This window comes from Alexandromys fortis, unplaced genomic scaffold, assembly GCF_014885135.2.
Source record: "Alexandromys fortis isolate MF-2015 unplaced genomic scaffold, M_Fortis_MF-2015_v1.1 scaffold_74, whole genome shotgun sequence".
In the NCBI taxonomy this organism is placed as follows: Eukaryota; Metazoa; Chordata; class Mammalia; order Rodentia; family Cricetidae; genus Alexandromys; species Alexandromys fortis.
Window position 1 is genome coordinate 1,365,990 of NW_026068008.1, and position 24,678 is coordinate 1,390,667.

General features: G+C 46.6%; 1 protein-coding gene across 3 annotated transcripts in view; it reads left to right on the forward strand.

The window, feature by feature from the left end:
• Mvb12b (multivesicular body subunit 12B) overlaps nt 1–24,678 on the forward strand; it is a 150,668-nt gene that overhangs the window by 7,483 nt on the left and 118,507 nt on the right. For all 3 annotated transcript variants that reach the window (XM_050161746.1, XM_050161744.1, XM_050161745.1), the window contains exon 2: nt 5,837–5,959. In XM_050161746.1, coding sequence (XP_050017703.1) covers nt 5,837–5,959 — 123 coding nt within the window. The remainder of the gene's footprint in view (nt 1–5,836; nt 5,960–24,678) is intronic.

A 24,678-nucleotide genomic window follows, 5' to 3' on the forward strand; every position in this document is an offset into this window, starting at 1 on the left:
TTTTCCTCTATTGGGATCTCTAATATGGCATCACCAGTCTAGACTCGATGGTAATGGACATGATCAGCCCTGATTTCCTGTGATCATAAACCAGGCAGAATGAGACTCACCTGTGTCCTAGTGGATTCTGCCTTCCAGCTGGGTTCCAGGGCTGTGTAGAGCTGGGTTCCAGGGCTGTGTGGAGCTGGGTTCCAGGACATGTGCACAACCTGCTTCTGGGCTGTGTAGAGCATGTTCTTTAGTGGCTTTGTCTGGGTAGTGGCTGGGAAGCTCCATCCTACATTCATGTGCTTTATGAGAACTACGTGTGGTCTTCAGATGACTAATATAAATCTGAGAACGGTCTGATTGAACTGATGCATTGGTGTACCAGAATCTTCTGTTAGGAAAAACTCAGCTTTCCTGGGGGAAAAGGAAGGGCTCACCATTGTTTCCTAGCTGGAAAATTCTGTGTCCCAGGAGAGCTTAGAAAAATATTTGTCATCATTTCTGGTATCAGAACAGCCCTCCCCATAGTCAGTGGCCTGCTGCCTCGACTGTCGAACAGCAGTGGCCCAGGGATTTGACTTCTGATGGTCACCAACTTAGCTGTGCATAGACCAAGGGTCAAGTAGAGCAGGTCCTCTGTGAGGCTCCCCAGCAGATGCCTCTCAGTGTGCACCATCCCTCTCAGGGACCTGATTGCTGGCCCCGCTCTGTCCTGGTGTTGCATGGTGCTGGTCTCAGCTTGAAGCCTCCACGTGGGGCAGGTTTTTGTACTTCTGTGTGGTGTGGTGTGTGATGGGGAGGTCCAGCCATAGTCTACCTTCCCCAGGATAGGGCTGTGTCCTTTTTCTCTTCCTTGCAGAAAGATGCTGATGCTTGGGAGGTCCCAGAGACAACCCTACCACTGGGAAAGAGTTGCAGAGTCCTCCCTGTCTGAGGACACCTGGTTGTAGTAGCAGCTTCACTGGGGAAAGAGTTTGCCCTTGTGCAGCAGGATATAGGTAGACAGTTTGTGTTTTTGATGCCCTTGAGCTTGGACTCCAAGCAAGCTGAACACAGTTCATCCTTCTGCAGGGACTTAATTAACCCACTGATTTTTGCCATTTCAATTAGTCAGCCAGTTTAACCTGCTCCCCCCCCCCCCCCCGTACTTTGAAATTACTCTTTCCAGAAGATATGTGATCATGCTTTTAGCCCTGGCAGGCAGTGCTGGCGCTGCTTCTGAGTAGCCTTGCCCATGCTCTCTGCGGGGAGGCCAGGATGGCAGGGAGGCCAGGCCTCCTTTGAAGGCAGCAGCTCCTGCGGCCTGCAGTCCTTGCTCTGGAAAACACTTTAAACTCCCCAGCCCACTCCCCACTGCTGGAAGGCCTCTGTGGAGGGGCTGTGTGTTGTTAGCTGGGTTTTGATTTCAGTACTGGAGTTGATAAAACGAGATAAACCCCAGGCTCACTAAGGCTGTGGAAATTAAACAGAGATGATATCAAAGTTCCCCTGAGTTTTGAGCGTGCTGCAGGCGCTTTGCTGGGGCTGGAGGCAGCCTTTGATTCTGAAACAATGAGCAGCATCAGTTAAACCCAGAACTGCTAACTTTTAGGGATTATGTGCATGGTTGTGGTAATTCTTTGATCAGCTACAAGGGAGCAGTGTGGCGTCTGCCCACTACACTGTGAAGGGGCACCATAGTTAAAGCTCATTTCCCTGTGAGCCTGGGATGACAGTGTTGTTGAGGTGCCACGCTGTGGGGGGGCCAAACCTCCTCCTGGCCATCTTCCTTTGTAAACATATCTAGCATGGCGTGGAGGGAGGAAGACCCCTCTCGCTTGAAAGACAAGACTCAACTCACCTTGTGCTGTGCGTGCACACACTCTTGCCTTGCTCTCTTGTCTCGGAGAGTTCTCTCAGGGAAACAGAAACAGATGCCTGGAGCAGGGCTCTGCAGCCCTCAGCCTGGGAATGATCCGACAGACGCCGTGTGCCCCCACTCAGGAGAAGTCACTGGGGACGATATCTGATGGCTTGGAAGGTTACAAGTGGAGAAAAGCTCAAGGTCACTGTCACCACGGCCAAGAGCAGACGTGCCCAACACTGAACTTCCTTACCTGGCCTTTGTTGAGAACCCACTAGGTTTCAGATTGGCTCAGTGTCTGCCATTTAGTCACCCAAATAGGGGGGCACTCTGGCTTTCCCTGTGGACACCTTTCTGCAGCTGTAGCTGGATGGCACAGGCTTGCCTCTGGCTCCCTTCCTCCAGGTTAGCTATGCTGCTGTGCTTGGTAATGGAGCCCCTGTGTGCTGTGGATCCTGCCCGCACTAGGCCATAGATCAACCCATTCCCCCGTGCCAAGCTCAGGTCTCCCTCATTAGGCCTGAATTTACCTCTGTCCTACACAAACATGGCCTTAGCTCATTTTTATTGTTGTAAATTATTTATGAGGGGAATGTTGAATCTCGAAACTGAGGTGTGAGGAAAATTAATCCCAGGTTACTTTTATCTTTCTGTACTTTCTTCGCCTTTGCTTGACTTATTGAGCTATGGCCAGAGAAAGAAGCACTTTGGCATTTTAAAATATAATTAGTGTTGAGACTGCTTTCCCTTTCGGGCAGGATGTTGGTCTCTGTGCAGTGAAACAGCACAGGCTAGACTGAGGAGGATGCGCAGCTGCCGGCTGCCGGGCTGTGGGAACAAGCCTCAGTTTTCCCTTATTCAGAATAAGGCTAGCTTGGTGGGCCCTCCTGCTCGGAGGTGAGTTTCAGCCAACTTGCAGAGTTCTGTACAAACTTAACAGGGATTTGTTCACATGATCGAGGAGCCACTAAGGGGGACAAGAGTTGCTGCAGGGAGGCCTTTGTATTTACCCTGTCACTTCCTGCCTGGCAGGTCAGTGATGTTCTTAAATACATGCTCCCTTGCTCTCCCGCTATTAGGCTCACATTCGTGGCCCCTCTTCTTCCTGTCAGAGGCCTGGCCCACGACCCTGGTGGCAGGGTGCTGTTCTGCTCCTGAGCCTTCCCTTCTGGCCGGAGGCTCCCAGCAGCCTGAGGAAACTTGGAGTGCAAGTTGATAAATGGCCTTTTGTTAGGAGGTCAATCGAATTGACGGCAGAGATGCTGTTAAAAGTAATTTGCAGTCAGAAATATGTAATTCAGGGCAAGCCACTCTGAGCGATGGCCTCTGCCATGGATATCTCGGGCGTTTCTCATTAAGAGGCCCCGTGGCTGGTGGTGGCCATGCCCCACCGCCAAGTGGAACAGCCCCTGCAACAGCCATTTGTCTCCGAGGCACAAAGACTGCCCTGATCCCCAGGGCACAGGAACTCGGCAACCAGGGGAGAGAGGCAGAGGCGGGGGAGCATGGAGATGACCTGCTGTGGGCTGGGCGGGCTGGGCTCCTGCGCTTTGAGGCCCAGCTCTTTGTCCACTTTAGTTGGAGGCGTCTGCAGCCATTTTGGAAACTGCTGCTGGGTGCCTCCCCGGGTGCATTGTGGGAGCAGTATCTTCCCCTTGCAAGTACACTCGTCCGCCTGCAATTGGCAGTATGTGTCAAATAAGAGAACCCCTGACGTTGTGCCTTGTGGAGGGCATTGCCATCCCAGACCATGCATCTCCCAGCCAATGAGATCTTCCTTGTGTGCCCCCTAATCTCTGTCTCCCTCCCCTTTTCCATCCTTCTCCTTCCTTTCATTTCTTTTTCTCGTTTTCATTCTCAGTCCCTCTTTCTCTTTTATAGTAAAGGCAGTAGTATTTAAATTTTTTTGTTTCACATGTTTTTTATTAAATTCACAGCATGATATTTAACAATGGCAGGATTCATACATTCTGCTAATGAGTTGCTAATTGCAAAGCATTTTTGGTAACCGACAGCAGGTACCAATATTTTGCAAACTGCAGCCTTGTGGTTTTTATGTTCCCCATAATACAGGATTTTTCAGGGGCAGAGGCATTTTGTTTAGTGATTTGCTCTGGATTGGGCAGGTATTTAACCCTAAACCCATATTGGGGTCACACATGTGGAATCACTCGGTAAATATTTGCTTAATACCTACTGGGTGTAAGCGCACTAAGCCCCGTGCTGTTAGAGATGAAACTTGCTAGACAATATGTTTCGAAAAAAAAAATATGGTGGTGTGGCATGTCTCCACCTTCTGCCTTCGGCTGTTGGAAGCTGGTTTTTGGTATAAGCCAATAAAATATAACTCTGTAACTTGGCTAAGAGGGTAGGGGTGCCAGGCACTGCCAAACCCTCTCGAGAAACAAGTCTGTTTCTGGGGTGTTTTGTGGGTTCTGCTGACTAAATGGGTGACCTGCGTAGTATTTTGGTGGCAGGCTCACTTGGGGTGGCCAGTGCCTTTTGACAAGAGCCTGCGTCCTGCTGCCTCCTTAGGCAGGATGTTTGGTTTGCGTCTGAAACTGTAGCCAGCATTGAGAGCACAGCAGCCAGTGGGACTTAATTGCTGTAGAGTGAGGTGGGATTTATTTGTTCTTTTCCCACCGCCCGCCCAGTAAAAGTCCTGCATCAGGTGTTGCTCTTTATATTTGGTTTCCGGGGCAGGGACACTGAGCCACGCCCGCTGCTCTCCAAGCTGCGCCAGCTCCTCTGCTGGTCCTGCACAGAAGCAGCAAGCAGCAGAGTAGTAATTCCACATCCCTTCTTTTCATCCAAGTGAGCAGTGAGAATTAGGATCACTCCTGACCCAGGGGCGGCTGAACTAGACAAAGAAATGGGCCAGACCTCTAGTACGTGGTGTCTCCTAGTTCTGGCCCAAGCCAGGCCCCATGTGTTCTTAAGCCTTCCAGTCCACATGCTTTTCTTCTGGGCACCTACTGTGTGCCATGGACCTCTCCGGGCCCTTTTATATCCTTCTGCACCTACTGTGTGTCATGGTCCTCTCCGGGCCCTTCTTTTATATCCCTCTGGGCATCTATTGTGTGTCATGGTCCTCTCCCGGCCCTTTTATATCCTTCTGTGCACCTACTGTGTGTCATGGTCCTCTCCCAGCCCTTCTTTTATATCCTTCTGCACCTACTGTGTGTCATGGTCCTCTCCCGGCCCTTCTTTTATATCCTTCTGTACCTATTGTGTGTCATGGTTCTCTCCGGGCCCTTCTTTTGTATCCTTTCTCTTAGTTTTTTTCAACAGCTGGGGAGTGGATCAAGACCTCATTTTACAGTTGAGGAAAAGCAGGGGTTCCCAAGGTTTAACTTCTTATTTAGACACTAACTTGTAAATACGGAGTCCAGAGCCCCATGCCCCAAATGACTTCTGTGGTTTTGGAGCTCGTTAAGTTGTCTACTAAATGTCTAGTTGTCTGGATAGGCTGTATGTTTGGAAGCCTAGCCCCATATGGGGGCACTTGAGACTTTGCTAGGGGTGGCTCGTCCAGTATTGGTCCCTGTTCAGAAATCAGACAGTTGGGAGTAGAATTAGGAATAATGTGGGGTTGGGCAGGTAGTTCAGTGGATAACATGCTTGTCTGTCCTACATAAAGCCCTGGGTTCCATTCTGAGTGCCGCATAAAACTAGATGCAAATACCTGTAATATGAGCACTTGGGAGGAGACAGGAATTCAAGACCAGCCTGGACTATAAGGTCCAGGAGTTCAAGACCGGCCTGGACTATAAGGTAATGTACTTTGGGGTTTGAATTGAAATTACCTCCTGGGAGCAGACAGGAGCCCTCAGCATTCCATGCTAACAGCTTGAGGTGTGGTGAGTGAATTCTTAATCTGAGTTCAGGGTCAGATAAGGCCCTGGTGAGGAATGTAGACAGCTGCAGGATTCTGTCTAAGAGGCTGCCCTCAGTCACGTTAAATGAGTTTGAATTTTGTGATCTCTGTTTCCTTTTCCAAACCAGGACCAAGCCACCATGCCTGAAGTCAAAGAGCTCTCAGAAGCCTTACCAGAGACGCCGATGGACCCCATCACGGGAGTCGGGGTGGTGGCTTCCCGGAACCGAGCCCCGACAGGCTATGATGTGGTAAGACACAGAGCCAGCTTGTTGGCTCTGCTCTCTGTCTAAGAACCTGTCCCTGGGTGGAAGAACTAGAGTGACCAAAAGCGGAAAGGCACAGCCAGAGGAAGCAGCCGTGAGTGCGGGAATGATTTCCTGACCTTGGCCATAACTGGCTTTGGGTTATTTTCCACCCTCTTATTAGACCAATTGATGTCTAAAGTCACTTCTAGTTTTGATGCTTTATGAAAAGGATTTAGGGAAGACCTTGGGGTTGTCTTGTATTATCCCAGCAGTGTGAATGTTCTGAGCATGTTGTCCTTGGCCATAGCTGGAGCCTGTGCAGGGCTCCCCATTGTTGGGGCCAATAATCAGGTAATTCTTTGTCATGGGGCTGTCCTGTGCCTCAGAGTCTATGTGCAGCACCCTTGACCTCTACTTAGTTGAGGTGAAGAACACCCCAGATGTTTCTAGATGTTCCCCGGGGATGGGTGGTAAGCAAAATCAGTCCCCACTGAGAACCTCTTTGGTCAGTCTACCTCAGGTCCTCACTGCAGAAAGAGGAGTCCATTAAAAACAACAACAAAGAAAACCCAGGAAAGCAAAAACTCCCCTTCCCAAGTGAGTGAGCCACTCGGGATGAGAACAGGCACTTTTTTTTTTTTTTTTTTGACAAAGATTTGCATCTGGCCTGTCCCCTGTCTTCAAAGCCCAGTTAGAATGTCTGTCTTTCCATAAAGTAGAATCATTAGGTATGGCTTTGTCCCTTAGAACTCCTGGGGAAGCTAATCAAAATGCCCCTGATGGGAGAAGCCGCAGTGTGTTTTGATGAATTGGGTCTGAGATGCACATGGTGCATCAGGCAGGGCTGGGGGCTCCTGGTCTGCTGGTGGACCATCCAGGCCCACTGCGTGGATTGCAGGAGGCTCAAGCCCCAGGCCTGGGTCTCACATCTTCCTGCTCTTCTCTGTCTATCAGTATCTGTAGCATTCTGGCTGCCCCTTTGGGGTCACTCAGACCACTTGGCTAGTGGGCGCCAGATGACCTTCGGTAGTTTGGCTTTCTGGAAGTCTCCTGAAGGATGACAGGGGCACAATCTATCCCTGTCATTTTCTTCTAACATCTAGCTCAGGGCAGGAGAGCATGGTGTCAAATGAGTGAAATTAATAAGCACATTTCACCATCGTGTCGCACCATGCATTTTAGTGGAAGGTGAGCAGGGCAAGAGGCTGTGCTAGCGCGCCTGTAATTACTCAGGCTGCACGCGACCAAAGGCTCCTCTGAGAGCTCTTTCCGGGAGAGGGGCGTATTCCTCTCTTCTCTTGCCTTTGGCCTCATATGAGATAAACATCTTATTCCCAAGAGCCGCAGAGTTCAAGGGGGAAAGGTGGAGAGGGCAGGGTGAGAAGAGGCACTTCCAGTTCTTTCATCTGGAGTTCCATATTAAGTCAACAGAAGGGCAGGAATGTTTTGGGAAGGCTCCAAGAACTGACCAGAGGATGAGTAAGCCTGTGGCTGCTGGAGGCTAGACCACTCTCTAGGATTAACCCCTTCCTTTCCTCACACAGTGAGACTCTGACCAGCTTCCTACTCTTAGTCACCAGATGCGCTGCTGGCCTCGGGCCGTAGAAAGGCTTTCTAGGTACTGCTGTTGCTTGAGGCTAAAAATGTCCTCAGTTCATTTATAGAAATGTAATTTGATGACTTCATTTCTCTCTGGATGGACCTGGGAACTGAAGATCATTTATTAACTGTCCCCATTTGTGCAGTCTTTTACAAACAGCCTCCTGTTTCTGTCACATGCCCAGGTCTTGGAGGGACAGGCTGATGGAACCTGTCCTCAGAGATTGGGGTGGGTCTCAAGAAAGTGTAGAAAAGGTTCAGAAGCAAGACTGGGTGCAGAGTGAGAGGGAAGTGGGGTGAGAAGACTCAGTGTGGGTGCCTCTGAGGAAGAGTGGGGGAGGTGGGAGTGAGGCCTGATGTGACATCAGGAGCAGCTCTTTCCCATCAGGAAGGCCAGCAGGTGTCAAGCTGGCCTGGGCACAAACGGGAAAGATTCCAGGGGAGAGAGGGTGCAAGTGGTCAGGGGCTGTCTGACATCCAACTGTCTGAGAATGGTTGGGGGCCATTTCCAATGTTTGGCTCTCACTTCTTCCTGCTGCTGTGTGCTGGGAAGCCGGCCTTGGTGGTGGCCTCCGTGCAGTGTGTGAGTCCCCCCCCCCCTTCTCATCTCCCTTCCTTTCAGTAATGTTGAAACTAATTAGGCAACAAAACATTTCTTCAAAACTGCTGGTCCTGCATAATTTATAGATGCCCAGTATGTCCCAGGCGTCTTTAGAATCACCCAAGCTGCCAGTGTTTGAAGCATTGGATGGATGTAGGGTGCTGTGGCTACACTGGGACAGAACAGCTCTCCTCGGGGCAGTGGCTGGGTGATTTAGGGATCAAAAGGACACACAGGCTTAAAATTGGAAACTTGCAAATGAGAGGCCGATTGTCACTCACCAAAGCAGAAAAATAAAAATAAAATGAAAGAAAGAAAGCCCACAAAACACAAAACTTTCTGTTCAGTACTGAAGCGGGATCAAGAAGGCTTGTGTGTTTCCAGAATGCTCAAGGACTGAAAACCCTCCAGAGGAGGGGAGCGAGCGCTTGCCTGAAGCCTGTGGTAGACATCAAGTGGAACATGTGAGCCACACTTGTCCCCCTGGACTGACCAGAGCTGCCGCTCAAATCTCTAGAAAGGCCAGGTTGTGGGAGGAGGCCCTGTGAGGGCAGGAGACCTCCAATCCACAGGTGCTCCTCCTCCTGGGCCACACCTGTAGCAGGTGGGCGATAAGGGACAGCTTACCCCGTCCCCTCAATGTCACCCTGCTTGCAAGGGGCTGCTCCTGAGCAAAGAAATGAGGGCTCCCGCAGTCTCTGTCACAGGCTGGTTACTTTTCAGAGCTGAGTTTGTTTTGATGAAGGCACAGGTGTCCCTCTTTTGTTTTGGTAGAAAATACTTTAAACCAAGTTTTATTGAAAATGTGGAAAGAGGTTTCCTGTGGCTTGAATCTGGGCCACTCCTGTGAACTGTCTGGGGACAGACCGGCTCCTGAGAGGGGGACACACTTGACACTGGGTGTCGGGAGTACAGTGGCCATCATTGTGCAAGAGGCCAGCAAGGCTGCCTCAGGAAGTCTGTCAGAAACTGCGGCTTCCTGTGGCTGCGGGGGAGGAGCTGTCTTCTCTTTTGGCCTCTCCTACCCCTATCACCCCCCACCCCAGCTTGCCGTGCAATTCCAGGGTTGATCAAAGGCTCACTCAGACAGTTGTGTGTGTGTGGAGGATGGACAGTGTCTTGATACTTCCTTCTGCTCACAGAAATATATGGTTTACTTTTGCTCAGACTTGTAAAAAACAAACCTCAATTATTTGACTCGGCAGAGAAATTAATCTTTCTTTTTTAAATTGAAATTTAAGTTTTGAGATAATTATGGATTTATATGCACTTTAAGAACAAATGTGACCACTCTCAGCCTTTGTCAGGGGGCACAGGTGTGGTGTGTACTTCTGCCCGTGGTGTTTGGAAACGCCAGCATGTTTCAGAACCAGGCCCCTGAGTCTATGAAATGATGTGTGATCAGTGATCAGAAGCAGGTTGCTCTTGAAAAGATGGTTTTCGGCTCCTGGTTCTCAAGAGGAACAAGCATGTCCTACTGCTGGGCAGAGCCAGGTGGGGAGGGGCCTGGAGAGCAAAGGCAGCCTGGGTAAGGGCCTTCGGTGCAGCTTCTGTGGGCAAGGCAGAGGTGGGTAAGCAGACTGCAGCCCATCTAGTGTAAATGGTTGTGGGTTTTGTGCCACAGCTGTGGTGTCTGGCTGGCAGGTATCTGGTGCGTGGGTAGTGGGCGTTTTCTCAATCAATGATCGATGTGAGGTATGTTCTGGCCAGCTTTTGTAATTTTTTTAAAAATATTTCTTTATTTATTATGTATACAATATTCTGTCTGTGTGCCTGCAGGCCAGAAGAGGGCACCAGACCTCATTCCAGATGGTTGTAAGCCACCATGTGGTTGCTGGGAATTGAACTCAGGACCTTTGGAAGAGCAGGTAATGCTCTTAACCTCTGAGCCATCTCTCCAGACCCCAGCTTTTGTCATCTTGACATAAACCAGAGTCATCTGGGAAGAGGGACCCTCAAGTGAGGAATTGCCTCCATCAGACTGGCCTGTGGGACATTTCCTCTTTCTTTTTTGTTTTTAAGGGTTTATTATTTTGTTCCTATGTATGTAGAAAAGACTGAATGCATTTCTGTGCTGTTGGTGGAGAGCAGGGAGCGTCCTGAGTTACAGGGGTTGTGAGCTCCCTATGTGTGAGTGCTGGGCAGTGAGCCTGGGTCCTTGACGGGATCATTGCAAGGTGCTCTTAACCCCTGAGCATTCTTTCTGTCCTGCGGGGGCATATTCATATTCTCTCTCTCTCTCTCTCTCTCTCTCTCTCTCTCTCTCTCTCTCTCTCTCTCTTTATTTAGTTTATGTGTATGGGCATTTTGCTTACATGCATGTCTATGTACCGGGAGGCCAGAGGATGGTATTGGATCCCCTAGAGCTGGAGTTCCAGATGGTTCTGAATCACCATATGGGTGCTGGTAATTGAATCTAGAGTCTTCAAGAAGAGCAGCCCCCAGTGCTCTTAATCACCAAGCCACATCTATCAAGCCCCCCATGGGGCATTTTCTTGATTAATGATTGATGTGAGAAGGCTAAGCCCTCTGTGGGACATGCCACCCTGGGGAGGTGGTCCTGGGTTCTGTTAGAAAACAGACTGAACAAGCAGTGGCGAGCAAGCCAGTAAGCTGCCTTCCTCCTTGGTCCCTGCTTCAGTTCCTGCCTCCAGGTTCCTGCTTCTGGGTTAACTTAAATTAACCAATCTACCTTTTGCCTCTGGACTTTTATCTTTCTCTATTTCTGTGTATCTTACTTTCCTTCTTGAATCGTGGCTGCTGTGTAGCTGAGTGGGTGGCTCCTGATGTCCTCCTCTCCTTGTTCTCTTGCTCCTCTTCTTCCTCGGTTCTCCTTCTATTTATCCTTTCTGCCTGCCAGCCCCGCCTCTCCTTGCTCCTGCCTCACTATTGGCCATTCATCTCTTTATTAGACCATCAGCTGTTTACAGGCAAAGAATCACAGCTTCACAGAATTAAACAAAGGCAGCATAAACAAAACCAACACACCTTCATTAGCCACACGGTGTCTTCTTGAGTGTTTCCTGCATGTGCACTTCATGCTGTGCCACATAGCGTCATGTTTACCACAATAGCACATGTGATCAAGGAAATTCACGAGGAGGAAATCCATATTTACTCATTTTCATTGACCTTGTTTTTTTCTTTCTGGGCCTGCCTTGTTGTGGAATAACTTTTTGTACACTGTGTAGAAGTATTACTCTGATTGGTTTAATAAAAAGCTAAATGGCCAATAGCTAGGCAGTGTTTTGGGGGTAGAGAGGATGCTGGAAAGAAGAGGGCAGAGTCACCAGCCAGACATGGAGGAAGTAGGGAGGCGGGATGGACAGTACGCAGATGAGGTAAAGGAGCCTCGGGGCAGCACATAGATGAATAGAAATGGGTGAATTTAACTTATAAAAGCTCGTTAGAAATAAGCCTAAGCTATTGGCCAAGCTTTCATAATTAAAATTAAGTCTCTGTGTCATTTGTGAATTAGTGTCCCCAAAAGAAAAGTCTGCCTATACTACCTTTATGTCCTCCTCTTCCCTGAAGGAAATTTCACTGAAAGTAGGATGGCCCTTCTTTCTGGGCACCATGATATCTAGAGAGCAAAGGCTGAAGACCTTCCTGGGTGACTGCCTCTGGATCCCAAGTGCTTGTAAAAAACCCTTTGCCCACGGTCAGAAGTTAGTCCAATAAACTCAGCAGCCCCCGGGGGCCTTACAAGGTGTAGTGAGTGTTGTTTCCATCTCCCCAGGGAAGAATTCTCACCACTGTTGCATCTGAAGTGTACTGCTGGTGAATCGGAGCCCTGGTCTGTGCAGCCATCATCACTTCCCTCTTCTCTTCCTCCCTGACTCCCCCGCCTTCCCCGTGCCCAGTGTAGAGAATGTCAGCAGTTCTGGCTTGTCTAAGAAGTTGTCCTGCATTCCGTCTGTGTGCAGCTGACCTGAGGTGGCTGTTTGAGTTGTCCCCAGTCTGGGCTGTTCAGAGCAAAGCTACTGTGAACATGCACAAACATGCTTTCCTTTCCCTGTGCTTAATATTAAGAACTGGAGTGGCTGTAGCTTTTATGTTTAAGGCAGTGACTTATTCTAGTAAATTTTTTTGTTTGTTTGTTTGTTTTGTTTTTTCGAGACAGGGTTTCTCTGTAGCTTTGGAGCCTGTCCTGGAACTAACTCTTGTAGAGCAGGCTGGCCTCGAACTCACAGAAGTCCGCCTCCCTCTGCCTCCCAACTTCTGGGATTAAAGGTGTGCGCCATCACCACTCAGCCTTCGAGTTAATTTTTATATATGGTTTGATGTGTAGGTCAAAGGTCACTTGTTAGCCTATTGTTTGTTGTGTTATAATCTTTGAAGGTTACCCTTTCTTCAGTGAATTATCTTAACCCTGTTATCTAAAATTAATTGCTTGGTAGACACTGATTGTACTGCTATGACGTCTGTCTGTCAGGCCTTTGCTGACCTCTGCTTTATAGTCATTGTTGAAAGGGGGCAGTCCTCAACTCTGCTTCCTTCAGTGGACCTTTCATTGTCCTAGGTCTTTTGATTTTTAATAGACATTAAGAATCCTTACATCAGTGTTCACAAATTCTCTGCTGGGATTATGTTTGAGCTTTTTTAATATATGGGTCAGTTTGCAGGTATTGGACATGTTTATGATTCTGGGTCTTTAGGTCTGTGAATATGGTATTTAAACCTTTTTAAATTTCTGTTACATTTTCTTTTGCAGTGTGCAATTTGTGCAGATCTTTTGTCAGAGTCATCCTTAGTTATCTCATAATTTCTATACTCTTGTAAAATGCTACTTATTTTATTCTCTTTTATAGGAAGACAGTTGACTTTTGTAGCTTGATGGCCACCTGCATTCCCATTAAAATGTGACTTTTAAGATCATTCTTTAAATGCCTATGTACACAGCAATGATGTCTATGAATGAAACGTTTTATTTCTTCCTTATCGCATATGCTTTTACAATTTCTTTTTCTTGCCTTATTGCACTGGCTAGCATGTCCAGTGCGCTACTAACTAACAATTATGAATTCAGATTTCCTTGCCTTGTTCCAACTTTAGAGGAAAAGCCTTCAGTGTGGCTTCTGTTCTTAGAATCGTTCTGACTCTAGTATTGTTGAAGGGCGTCACTCTATGGTTTTCTGAAATGTTGAATGTAAATGTTGTATTTTTTTTCTTTAAATGATTGTAGAATTTACCATTGGAAACTCTCAGGGTTAGGATAGAGAAAGGTTTGTAATATGTTAAGAGTGTATCTCATTGGTAGAACTCTTGCCTAGCACGTACAGAGCCCTGGGTTCAACCCCTAGTCCTCCAAGATAGATCGATACATAGATACACAGGTACATTAAATAGTTTGTAACACTGTTTTTTGTTGTTGTTAAATAGAAGAAAGAATCTACTATATATATATATATATGTATATATATATCAGATACATAATTTTTAGAGTGCTTGTGTGCGGGCCTGAATGTGTATGTACATGTAGCTGACTGCAGGGCATTGAAGCCCCGCCCCCAGAACTGGAGTTATAAGCAGTTGTAAGCCTCCTAATATGAGTTCTGGGAACTAAATTGGGTTCTCTGCAAAAGCACCAGGGCTGTTAATTGCTGAGCCGTCTCTATAGCCCATGTGTTGTTAGCTGTTCTTGATAGCTATCAGCAATTTATGTCTAACGAGGCATTTTCCAATCAATCAGGTTTTCTAGTGTCCAGGCAAGAAATTCTTCATAATGTTATCTTATTTTGTTTTTAGTTTTTATAAGATCTGTTGTTTATTTCTCTTTAATTCCCAATAATGATAATTGGTGTCATCTCTGCTTTTTGTTTTTTCCCCCCTCCTCAGAATGTCTAGAGTTTGTCAATTTTATTTTCTCAAAGCCCCAGCTTTTAGTTTCATTCATTTTTCTTTTTTCTCTTTTCTGTTTTATTGTTTTCTTATCATCTTTAGACTCAATAGCCTGGAATCTAAGGGGGAGTTCTGTCCACTGACTTGGACTGCCCCTCCCCCAGCACACACACGCATTCTGGTAAGAATTTTCTCCCACACTCAGCACTTGTGATCGTGTCATAGAGAATTTTAATTTACTCACCAAACTAATACTCTTTTATTTTTCCCTTGATCAGTGTTTTGATTCATTGTGTGCTATTTTGTTTTGACATTTGGGGAGTTTTTAGATGTGAACACAACTTGCTTGGTTCTATGTGGCCAGAGAACCCAGAGTAAGTGTTGACCGCCTTCTCTTGTAGACCTGATAGCTGATACTTTTAACATTTATGGGTTGTGTGTGTTCTCTGTGGCCCATGATTATGAAACCATCTGCAAATCCCAGGCTATACATAGACTGCAGGCTCTATTTGTCCTGTCCTATAGTCTGTGTGCAGAGCCCCAGGCCTTCCGGATAATCAAGGCTACCAAGGCAGTCAGAGCCAGATAAGAGTACAGGGGGGTGGGGGGAGACAAACCTAAACTGGACTCCCAGTCGACCCCCAGGGCCTATCTCAGAGACACTGACCACGCCCCCATCCAGTGCCTCTGTCTCCTGTCATGAAGCCTAAGTCACAAACACCCCGTAGCACAGGTCACATATTAACCAAGTGTCCTAGTTACTTTGTGTTGCTGTGGTAAACACTTTGACCAAAAGCTTCTAGGAGGAGAATGTTTATTTAGTGGTGACAGTCCATCATCAGGGGTGCTAAGGGAGCAGAGACCATGGAGGAGCGCTGAGCACTGACCTGCTTCCCCTGACTTGCTCGGCCACCTTTCTTTCTTTTTTTTAATTTTTAATTGATTTTATTGAGCTCTACATGTTTCTCTGCTCCCCTCCCTGCCTCTTCCCTTTCCTTCAGCCCTTTCCCGTGGTCCCCTTGCTCCCAATTTACTAAGGAGATCTTGTCTTTTTCAACTTACCATGTAAATTAGATCTATGTAAGTCTCTCTCGTAGAGTCCTCATTGTTGTCTAAGTTCTCTGAGATTGTGGTTTGCAAGCTGGTTTTCTTTGCTTTATGTTTAAAAACCACTTATGAGTGAGTACATGTGATAATTGTCTTCCTGGGTCTGGTTACCTCACTCAATATGATGTTTTCTAGATCCATCCATTTGCCTGTGAATTTCAAGATGTTGTTGCTTTTTTCTGCTGTGTAGTACTCCATTGTGTAAATGTACCACATTTTCTTTATCCATTCTTCGGTTGAGGGGCATTTAGGTTGTTTCCAGGTTCTGACTATGACAGACAAAGCTGCTATGAACATAGTTGAGCACATGTCCTTGTGGCACGATTGAGCATCCTTTGGATATATACCCAAAAGTGGTATTGCTGGGTCTTGAGGAAGATTGTTTCCTAATTTTCTGAGAAATCACCACACTGACATCCAAAGGGGCTGTACCAGCCTGCATTCCCACCAGCAATGCAGAAGTGTTCCCTTTTCCCCACAACCTCTCCAGCATAAGTTGTCATCAGTGTTTTTGATCTTGGCCATTCTGACAGGCATAAGATGGAATCTCAGAGTTGTTTTGATTTGCATTTCTCTGATGGCTGAGGATGTTGAACATTTCCTTAAGTGTCTTTCAGCCATTTTAGATTCCTCTGCTGAGAGTTCTCTGTTTAGGTCTGTATTCCATTTTTTTTATTGGATTATGTGATCTTTTGATGACCAATTTCTTGAGTTCTTTGTATATTTTGGAAATCTGTCCTCTGATGGGTTGGTGAAGATTTTTTCCCCTTCTGTAGGCTGCTGTATTGTCTTGTTGACGGTGTACTTTGCTTTACAGAAGCTTTTCAGTCTCAGGAGGACCTGTTTATTAGTTGTTTGTCTCAGTGTCTGTGCTGCTGGGGTTATATTTAGGAAGAGGCCTCCTGTTCCAGTGTGTTCAAGTGTACTTCCCATTTTCTCTTCTGTGAAGGTTCAGTGTGGCTGGCTTTATGTTGAGTTCTTTGGGATCCATTTGGACTTGAGTTTTGTGCATGGTGATAGATATAGCTCTATTTTTCTTCTACATGTTAATATTCAGTTATGCCAGCACCATTTGTTAAATATGCTTTCTTTTTTCCATTTGATATTTTTTGCTTTTTTGTCAAAAATCAGATGTGGATTAATATATGGGTCTTTGATTTGGTTCCATTGGTCCTCCTGTCTGTTCTTATGCCAATACCAGGCTGTTTTCAGTACTGTAACTCTGTAGTAGAGTTTGAAGTCAGGGATCGTGATGCCTCCAGAAGTTCCTTCATTGTACAAGATTGTTTTGCTCAGTCACCTTTCTTACACAGCGCAGGTCTCCTGTCCAGAGATGGACTGCCCATGGTTAGGAGTTAGGGAGGCTGGGCCTCACTCCATCATGAGCAGTTTCAAAAGCTCCAAGACATGCGCAGAGGCCAGGCTGGTGGAGGCAGTTCTTGAGTTGAGGTCCCTTGCTCTCACTTGTTCCTCAGTCCCCACTGCGAGTGGCATTGTGAAAGACCTTTCTCTCCCCAGTTATCTGGCATCCCGTACTGCGTTCTTCCTTGGGAAATACTCTAGTACATCTGAACATATATTCTCTCATCACAGCTGAGTTTTCTGCTGGCGTTAGTGAGGCCTAGTGGGTTGATGGTATCATTTTTGTCTTATATATTCCTACTGATTTTCTGTGTGTCTGGTTTTTTTAATTGTCAAGAGACAAGTACTGGGATCTCTGACCATAATTGCGAATTAGTCTGTGTACTTTGTAGTTCTTGCTTTCTGCATTTTGAGTTCTGTTGTCAAGTGCATAAACATTAGAACTGATATACCGATCTTCTTGGTTGGCCCTCAGCATTTGAAGTGACTCTGTCAAAGTGTTTTGTTCTGAAGAACACTTTGGGGTGTGTTTCATGCATCAGTGGCTTTCTTATGACTAGGGTTGGTTAGAAGCCTCACCTTCCCATGCTGTTCTCTATATTTAACTGCTATTCTTTGTTTATTTATTTGTTATGTATACAGTGCAGGCCAGAAGAGGGCACCAAGTCTTATTACAGATGGTTGTGAGCCACCATGTGGTTGCTGGGAATTGAACTCGAGATCTTTGGAAGAGCAGGCAATGCTCTTAACCGCTGAGCCATCTCTCCAGCCCATTAACTGGTATTCTTATGAACGTTTTGTTATCCAATTTGACTGTTTCTTCTTTAGATAATTTACACTGAAAGTAGTTGTTGATGTGTTTGGGTTTAACTCCATCTAATTTGCTCATTGTCTGTTGTTCCCCCTCTCCCTGCTGTTGTTGGTTTCTGTGGTTTGAATGAGATATGTCACCACAGGCTCACGTATTTGAACACTTGGTCCACTTGGCGGTCATACTGCTTCCTGGAGGATGTGCGTCACTGCAGCTGTGAGATGCGTTTTCCCTCTATGTGTGCCACAAACCCTCACCCTGCAGTCAGTTCTCTCTCTACTTAAAGGTGCTGCTCTAGCTGCCTGCTCCTGCCATGTCTGCTGCTTGTTGCCGGCCTCCCCACAGTGACACTAACCCCTCTGGAACTGTAAGCCACCCGGCCTGCCATAAGTCACTTTGGTCACGGTGTTTTCCACAGCAGCAGAGAAAAACCATTTAAGTTTCCTCTCCCCTTTTCTCCTAGTGTCTTTCTTTTTTTCCTTTTTTCTTTCAGTGCTGGGAATAAACTCAGAGCTTAGCTTGTTCCAGATAAATTTTCTACCACTGAGCTATAGCCCCCACAGTCCCCACATCTTTTAAATTATTTTATCCCATTTTATTTTCTCTGTTATCTTACTATATAGATTAATAAAAGGATTTGTCTATTTTTATTTTATATGTATGAGTGCTTGCCTACATGTATGTATATGCCTGGTGTCTGTGGAGACCAGAATTGGGCATCAGCTCCCTATAAACTGGAGTTGCAGATGGTTGTGAGCCTCAGTATGGGTGCTGGGAACTGAACCTGGGTCCTCTGGGAGCAGCCAGTGCTCTTACTGCTGAGCTGTCTCTCCAGCCAGGGCTTTGTTTGTTGCTTCCTTGTTACTCTGGGTTCACACCACACCTCCTTAGTGGCACTCTACTGCTCAGACAGCACAGGGTTTGTTCCCTGGCATCGGTGCTGTGATTGCAGGACATTTTCCCTCTGTATGCCATAAACCCCACAATGCATGGTTATCAGTTTTTGTTTAAAATTTTGTCTTATAAAAAGACTTAAATAAGTCGGGCGGTGGTGGCACACACCTTTAATCCCAGCACTTGGGAGGCAGAGGCAGGCGGATCTCTGTGAGTTCGAGACCAGCCTGGTCTACAAGCGCTAGTTCCAGGACAGGCTCCAAAACCACAGAGAAACCCTGTCTCGGAAAAAAAAAAAAAAAGACATAAATAGTGAATTCCTTCTAGTGCCATATCTTGTGTTTATTGCTCTGTATTCCCAATTTTCACCTCATGACTCTCTTTCAACCTGAAGAACATGGCCTGGAAGGGGGACTTCTCCTGTGCTGTCTGCTGGCAACATAATGTCTCATCTTTTGCATGCTTGGATAGTCTTTCATCTCTACTATTTGAAGGATGTTCTCCTTTGCTGTAGAATTCTTACTAGCATTTTGTTCATGGTGTTGGAGGTGTAGCTCCATTATATTTCAGCTTGTGTTTTTTCTTATGGAAATCAGCTGTCATTTTTTTTTTTAAAAAAAAAAGATTTTTCGATACAGTTTCTATGCAGCCCTGGCTGTCCTAGAACTCTTTCTGTGGACCAGGCTAGCCCCAAACTCAGAGATCTGCCTGCCTCTGCCTACCAAGTGCTGGGATTAAAGGCGTGCAACACCACAGCCCAGCTCAGCTGTCATTCTTGAATCGACTCCTCTGTCTGTGATGCTGCTTCTGAGGCTTTGTTTGTTCATTATTTTACCACCTCATTGGCTATAACATCCTGATGGTTTTCCTAACATTAGCCTGCCTGTCAGTTATTTGTCTGGGATCTGTGCATTTATTGTCATCTTTAAGTTTGGAATATTTCTGATTGTTGTGTGTATAGTTTTTTTTAAGTTCTCCCTTTCCCTGGGGACTCTAGCAACATGTATATCTGACCACTTCATATCTCTCATGACTTCAGTATCTAAAAAATACATATAGAAAGAAGCAAGGATAAAATCAAAATAAAAAAGAGAGAGACTATTGTTAATTGAGAATCGAGTCTTTGTAGAAAGCATAGTAAACTAGAAAACCCAATAGCAAAAGGAAACTCAGCACAATGTGCACCAAGAGGAAAACTAGAAACCAGGGTATTTGGCATAGTGTGAGAAAGTCACATGTCAAGTCTGTGTGCAGCCATGTGTGACATAGTGAGCCAAAATGGAAACTATTAATGAGTTTGAGAATCTCTCCTGCTGTGCTTGTTGCTGGGTTTTTATATGCATAAATGTTTTTCTGCATGTATTATATGTGCACCACATGCATGAAGTGCTTGCAGAGGCCAGAAGAAGGTGTCAGAACCCTTGGATCTGGAGTTAGAGACAGTTGTGAGCCACCATGTGGGTGCTGGGATCTGGACCCAGGTCCTCAGTGCTCTTAACCACTGAGCCAGCTCTCCAGGCCCTTCCCTCGGTTTCTCTGAGGCAGGGTTTCCTGTAGTTGAGCTTCTACTCCTCCTGCTTCTTCAGGTGCTGGGCTTACAGGTGTGCACCACCCCTCCCAGTTCTGCTGCCATTGTACCCTCCCTGCTTCCAGAGAAGAAGCCAGCATTGCTGTTAGAGAATTAGTTCCGGAAGACAAACAACCTAGGTTGCTTTTAGGTAACATCCCTGTGATGGCGATTCTTGATTGTCAACTTGACTACATCTGGAATTAACCAAAACCAAAGCAGCAGGGTATACCTATGAGAGATTTTTTTCTAAATTCTGTCATTTGAAGTGGGAAGACCCACTTTTAATCTGAAAATTTTGAGGTGGGATGGGCCACACCTTCTGCTGACAGTCTATAGAAAGGACATGGAAGAAGGGAACTCTCTCTCTGCCTGCTTGTCCTCACTGTCACTGGCAAGTCCATTCCTTCACTGGCGTTAGAGCCTACTTCTTTGGGAATCCAGTGTCTACTGAAGACCAGCTGAGACATCCAGCCTTGTGGACTGGATCCTTAGACATACTGTTTCTTGGTACCAATGTTGATGGACCACAGCCTGTAAGCCATTCTAGTGTGTGTGTGTGTGTGTCTGTGTGTATGTATGTATATGTGTATGTGTGTATGTATATATGTATGTGTGTATGTCTATGTGTATTTGTGTATGTATATATGTATGTGTGTATGTATATGTGTGTATGTCTATGTGTATGTGTGTATGTATGTCTATGTGTATGTATGTATATATGTATGTGTGTATGTATATGTACACACACACATGTATATATTCTATCAGTTCTGGTCCCCCAGAGAGCCCTGACTGCTACAGTTCCTTCGCCTGTAGGCACACATCATCCAGACTTTTCCAAAGCTTTGACAAAAACATAGGGATCAGGTTGTTTCAGAAAGTAGGCTTGGTGCTGGCAATGGCCTCACTTCTGCATAACTGGATTCCTGCAGTGTATTCAAGTGGTTATTGGTTATTTTTTTTGCTACATTTTGCTTAGGAGAAAGCTGGATTTTTGTTTTGTTTTGACTTTAAGTTGGTGTTCATGTATAGCCCAAGAACTTCATTCTGTTTCTCCACTGTTTCTCATTCCCCGCCTTGTTGCCCCTCAGGTCATCATTTAGGATGACGAGTTTGCAAAGTCTCTATGACACTTTGAAACTGTGGCGAGTCCCCAGCCACTCTGCTCTCTGTTCCTCAGTGATAAGGACTATCTTTCTAGTTTCCCACAGCTCCACTTTCAACCTCCCCCATCCCTCCTGACCCACGACTGGCAAGTCTCCCCCATCCATAGCCCCCAATCAGCAACCATCCAGAATGGGTCCTGGCTGTCTGGTTTTTGCTTCAAGGCAAATTTATTGTTTAGCTTTCTATAGAAATTCCAGCACCTAGTACTGGGGAGATGTTTACCAACTAGATAGGCTTCACTGGCCTCTAGGAGTTGCCCTTACTCCTACCTGCTTGAACTCCACGAAAGTCCTCCGCTGTGCTCTGCCCCTTGTGCCTGTACGGCCTTGCCCGCGCACACCACTCCTCTCCCCATGCAGCTGTGCTGTCTCCCTGCAGACTCCCTGAAGTCTAGGTAACTGTGTCCTTCACATCACTGCACCACCCGCACTCAGCACAGTGCCTGGGTACACATTGGCTCCACCAGACCCGTGAAGAACGCTCACTGAATTAGCTGGCTCTTTTCCGTTCTGCCTTTCTGTGTCTGGGATATTGGATGCCAGCACCCAGCTAAGTTATGTGTGTGTTAAACATGAATTGAAATGCAATTACAGCTGGCAATGTGATTTGAGAGCCGAGTAATAGAGTGAATAAGAAGAGTGACTCAGTCAGCGCCAGTTCATCTCCTTGGCTTTCTTGCTCGCTGTCATTGCGTGTGACTCATGAGTTCAGTTTCTCTTAATTCCCTTTGCCTACCTCTTGCTGCCTTCTCTTGTGGGCTCTCTTCAGGGCCTCTTTATTCAAGCCCACAAGAAGCCCAAGGCCAGAGTCGATGGGCTTTCGCCCCCCAGGTGGTCTAACTAAGAGCTGGGCAGAGACAAGCAGCACAAGGGTGCAAGGGAGGGGGTTATGCCAGCACCCACACCAGATTCCTTTCTGAGCCTAGGGAGGGATGTGCAAAGCCGATGCTAAAATCACTCGGGTGTGGCCTCCTGCTCATCCTAGCCACATGGTTTTCACAGCTGCTTTGGTTGTATTCAGAAGTGTCCAATGACTAGACCTCCCGAGAGTTGGTTGGTTTGGCTTGATTAATGGCAGAGCTTCCTTCTTCTCTGGAAGCCATCTAGATATCTAAAGGCTTTGGGGATCAACAGTGAGCAGCACACGTGACTTGTGACCAGCCACCCTCGTGGTTCAAAGGGGGATTCTGCCAAGCTCTGGAAGGGGCTGGCTGCATGCCTAAGTAACAGTGACGTATTCAGTGCCACCTTGTGCAGGTCCCAGGCTGGGCTCTAGAACAGTTGAGGAGTGAGTTGGCATAGTCTCTGCCTGTGTGAACTTCCATTCCCAGCCAGAAGGGTCCGAGAGTGGAGAACTGGCAAAGGATCTGGTCCCTTCCCTCCCTCCCTCCCTCCCTCCCTCCCTCCCTCCCTCCCTCCCTCCCTCTGTCCCTCTTCTGTCCCAGGTCACTCCTCCAGGTATGTCTCACTTGTACTTTCCTGCCCGAGTTTCACTGGTTGGTCTCCCTGCCAGTCTCAGTCTCTCTCTTTCTGTCTCTCTCCCTCTTTCCCTCCTTCCCTCCCTCTCCTCCTTTTTAAAAAATGAAGATAAATGCATTATTACTTTTAAAAAACTTTTTAAGATTTATTTATGTATATTGAGTGTTTCCCTGGATTTAGGTATACCATGTATGTGCCTGGTGCCCATGGAAGTCAGAAGAGGGCACTGGATCTCCTAGAGCTAGAGTGAAATGGTTGTGAGCTCATTATGTGGGTACCAGGAATCAAATCAGAGCAAAACTTAACCACTGAGCCAACTCCTCAGTCGCACTTTTAAAAATATATTTTATTTCATGTTATGGGTGTTTTGCCTACATCTATGTCTGTGTGTGCCCCATGTGTGCCTGGTATCCACAGAGGTCAGAAGAGGGCATTGGAGCCTCTGGGACTAGAGTTGCAGATGGTTGTGAACCACCATGTGGGTGCTAGGAATCAAACCCAAGACCTCTGGAGGGGCAGCCAGTGCTCCTCCTTTACCACCTCCTGGACACAAAATCTTGCTGCTGCCCCCTGGACAAGCAGATACCACTAGTGTCCCTGCTGTCCCTTCCCTGAGGTATCCACTGGCTGTCAGCCCCATCCCCTAACCTAGTCCCACTCACAGGTGTCTAGTCCTTGCTCTCCACCTCAGCTCACCTCTGTCTTCTTCCCTAGTGCACTCACCTGGAATCCAGACTAAAAAGATCTCAGAAAGTAAGAAGAGCACCCATAGTTCTCCCACTAGGAGAACCGGGATTCTGGAGTTTCTGCCATGGGTTTTTGTTTAACCCTCACTACCTCCTCACCGTGGGCATTACCTTGTAGCTTGTGTCAGAGCTCATTGCTCTATCTTTACAGTATTGGCTCGGGTCTTCACAACTCTCCTGTGGTCCTATCTTAGATCTCCCATTTCTCCCTATTTGCTGCTCTGTTCTCCTGGTCTCCCCTTTGCTGTGGAGGCAGTTCAGGCTCTGGCTTGGCTCCTACAGCTCCTGTCTCCTGTCCCAGTCCAACTACACAGACCTAAAGCTGTGTCAGACAGCTGCCTTCTCCCTAGTGGATGACTGTGTTTTCCCTTCCCTGAGAGACTAGTCGTCCAAGGGATGTTCAGTGATAGGTGGTGATGGCTTAGCCTCATTTCTCTCTCTTTAGTTCTAGCCTTCAAAGCAGACAGCCCGCTAGTGCCCACTCAGGAACTGCTGACACCCACAGAGCCTGGGGTCCTTGCAGGGCCCCTCACTATCACCATATCCCACTCAAAGCTGGCCCTGACTCTTCTCCCCACATCCATTTCCCTATCTTACACAAGGTAACTTTTCAGTCAACAAGTTAGAATTTGTTCAGTTACAGTTTAACTGGGTGTCTCTCTACTCCTTGTGCACAGTCGGTTAGTATATGAATCCTTTTCTATGTCTATTGTCTGATTTTTGTTTTGTTTCTTGTTTGTTATTAGAGACAGGGTCTCTCTGGTCCTGACAGTTCTGGAGGCTTTATTTACTTGCCTTACACTTCCACATCATAGTCCATCATTGAAAGAAGGCAGGACAGGAACTCAAGCAGGGCAGGAACCTGGAGGCAGGACCTGATGCGGAAGCCATGGAGGAAACATGTTTACTGGCTTGTTCCATATGTCTTACTCAGCCTGCCTTTTTTTCTTAATTTTTATTGAGCTCTACATTTTTTTTCTCCTACCTTCCCTGCCTCTTCCCTCCCCTTCAGCCCTCTCCCAAGGTCTCCATGCTCCCAATTTACTCAGATCTTGTCTTTTTCTACTTCCCATGTAAATTAAATCCATGTATGTCTCTCTTAGGGTTCTCATTGTTGTCTAGGTTCTATGGGATTGTGACTTGTAGGCTGGTTTTCTTTGCTTTATGTTTAAAAACCACTTATGAGTAAGTAATATGATAATTGTCTTCCTGGGTCTGGTTACCTCACTCAATATGATGTTTTCTAGATCCATCCATTTGCCTGTGAATTTCAAGATGCCATTACTTTTTTCTGCTGTATAGTACTCCATTGTGTAAATGTACCACATTTTCTTTATCCATTCTTAGGTTGAGGGGCATTTAGGTTGTTTCCAGGTTCTGGCTATGACAGACAAAGCTGCTATGAACATAGTTGAGCACATGTCCTTGTGGCACGATTGAGCATCCTTTGGATATATACCCAAAAGTGGTATTACTGGGTCTTTTTTTTTCTTTTTAAAATTTATTTATTTATTAAAGATTTCTGCCTCCTCCCTGCCACTGCCTC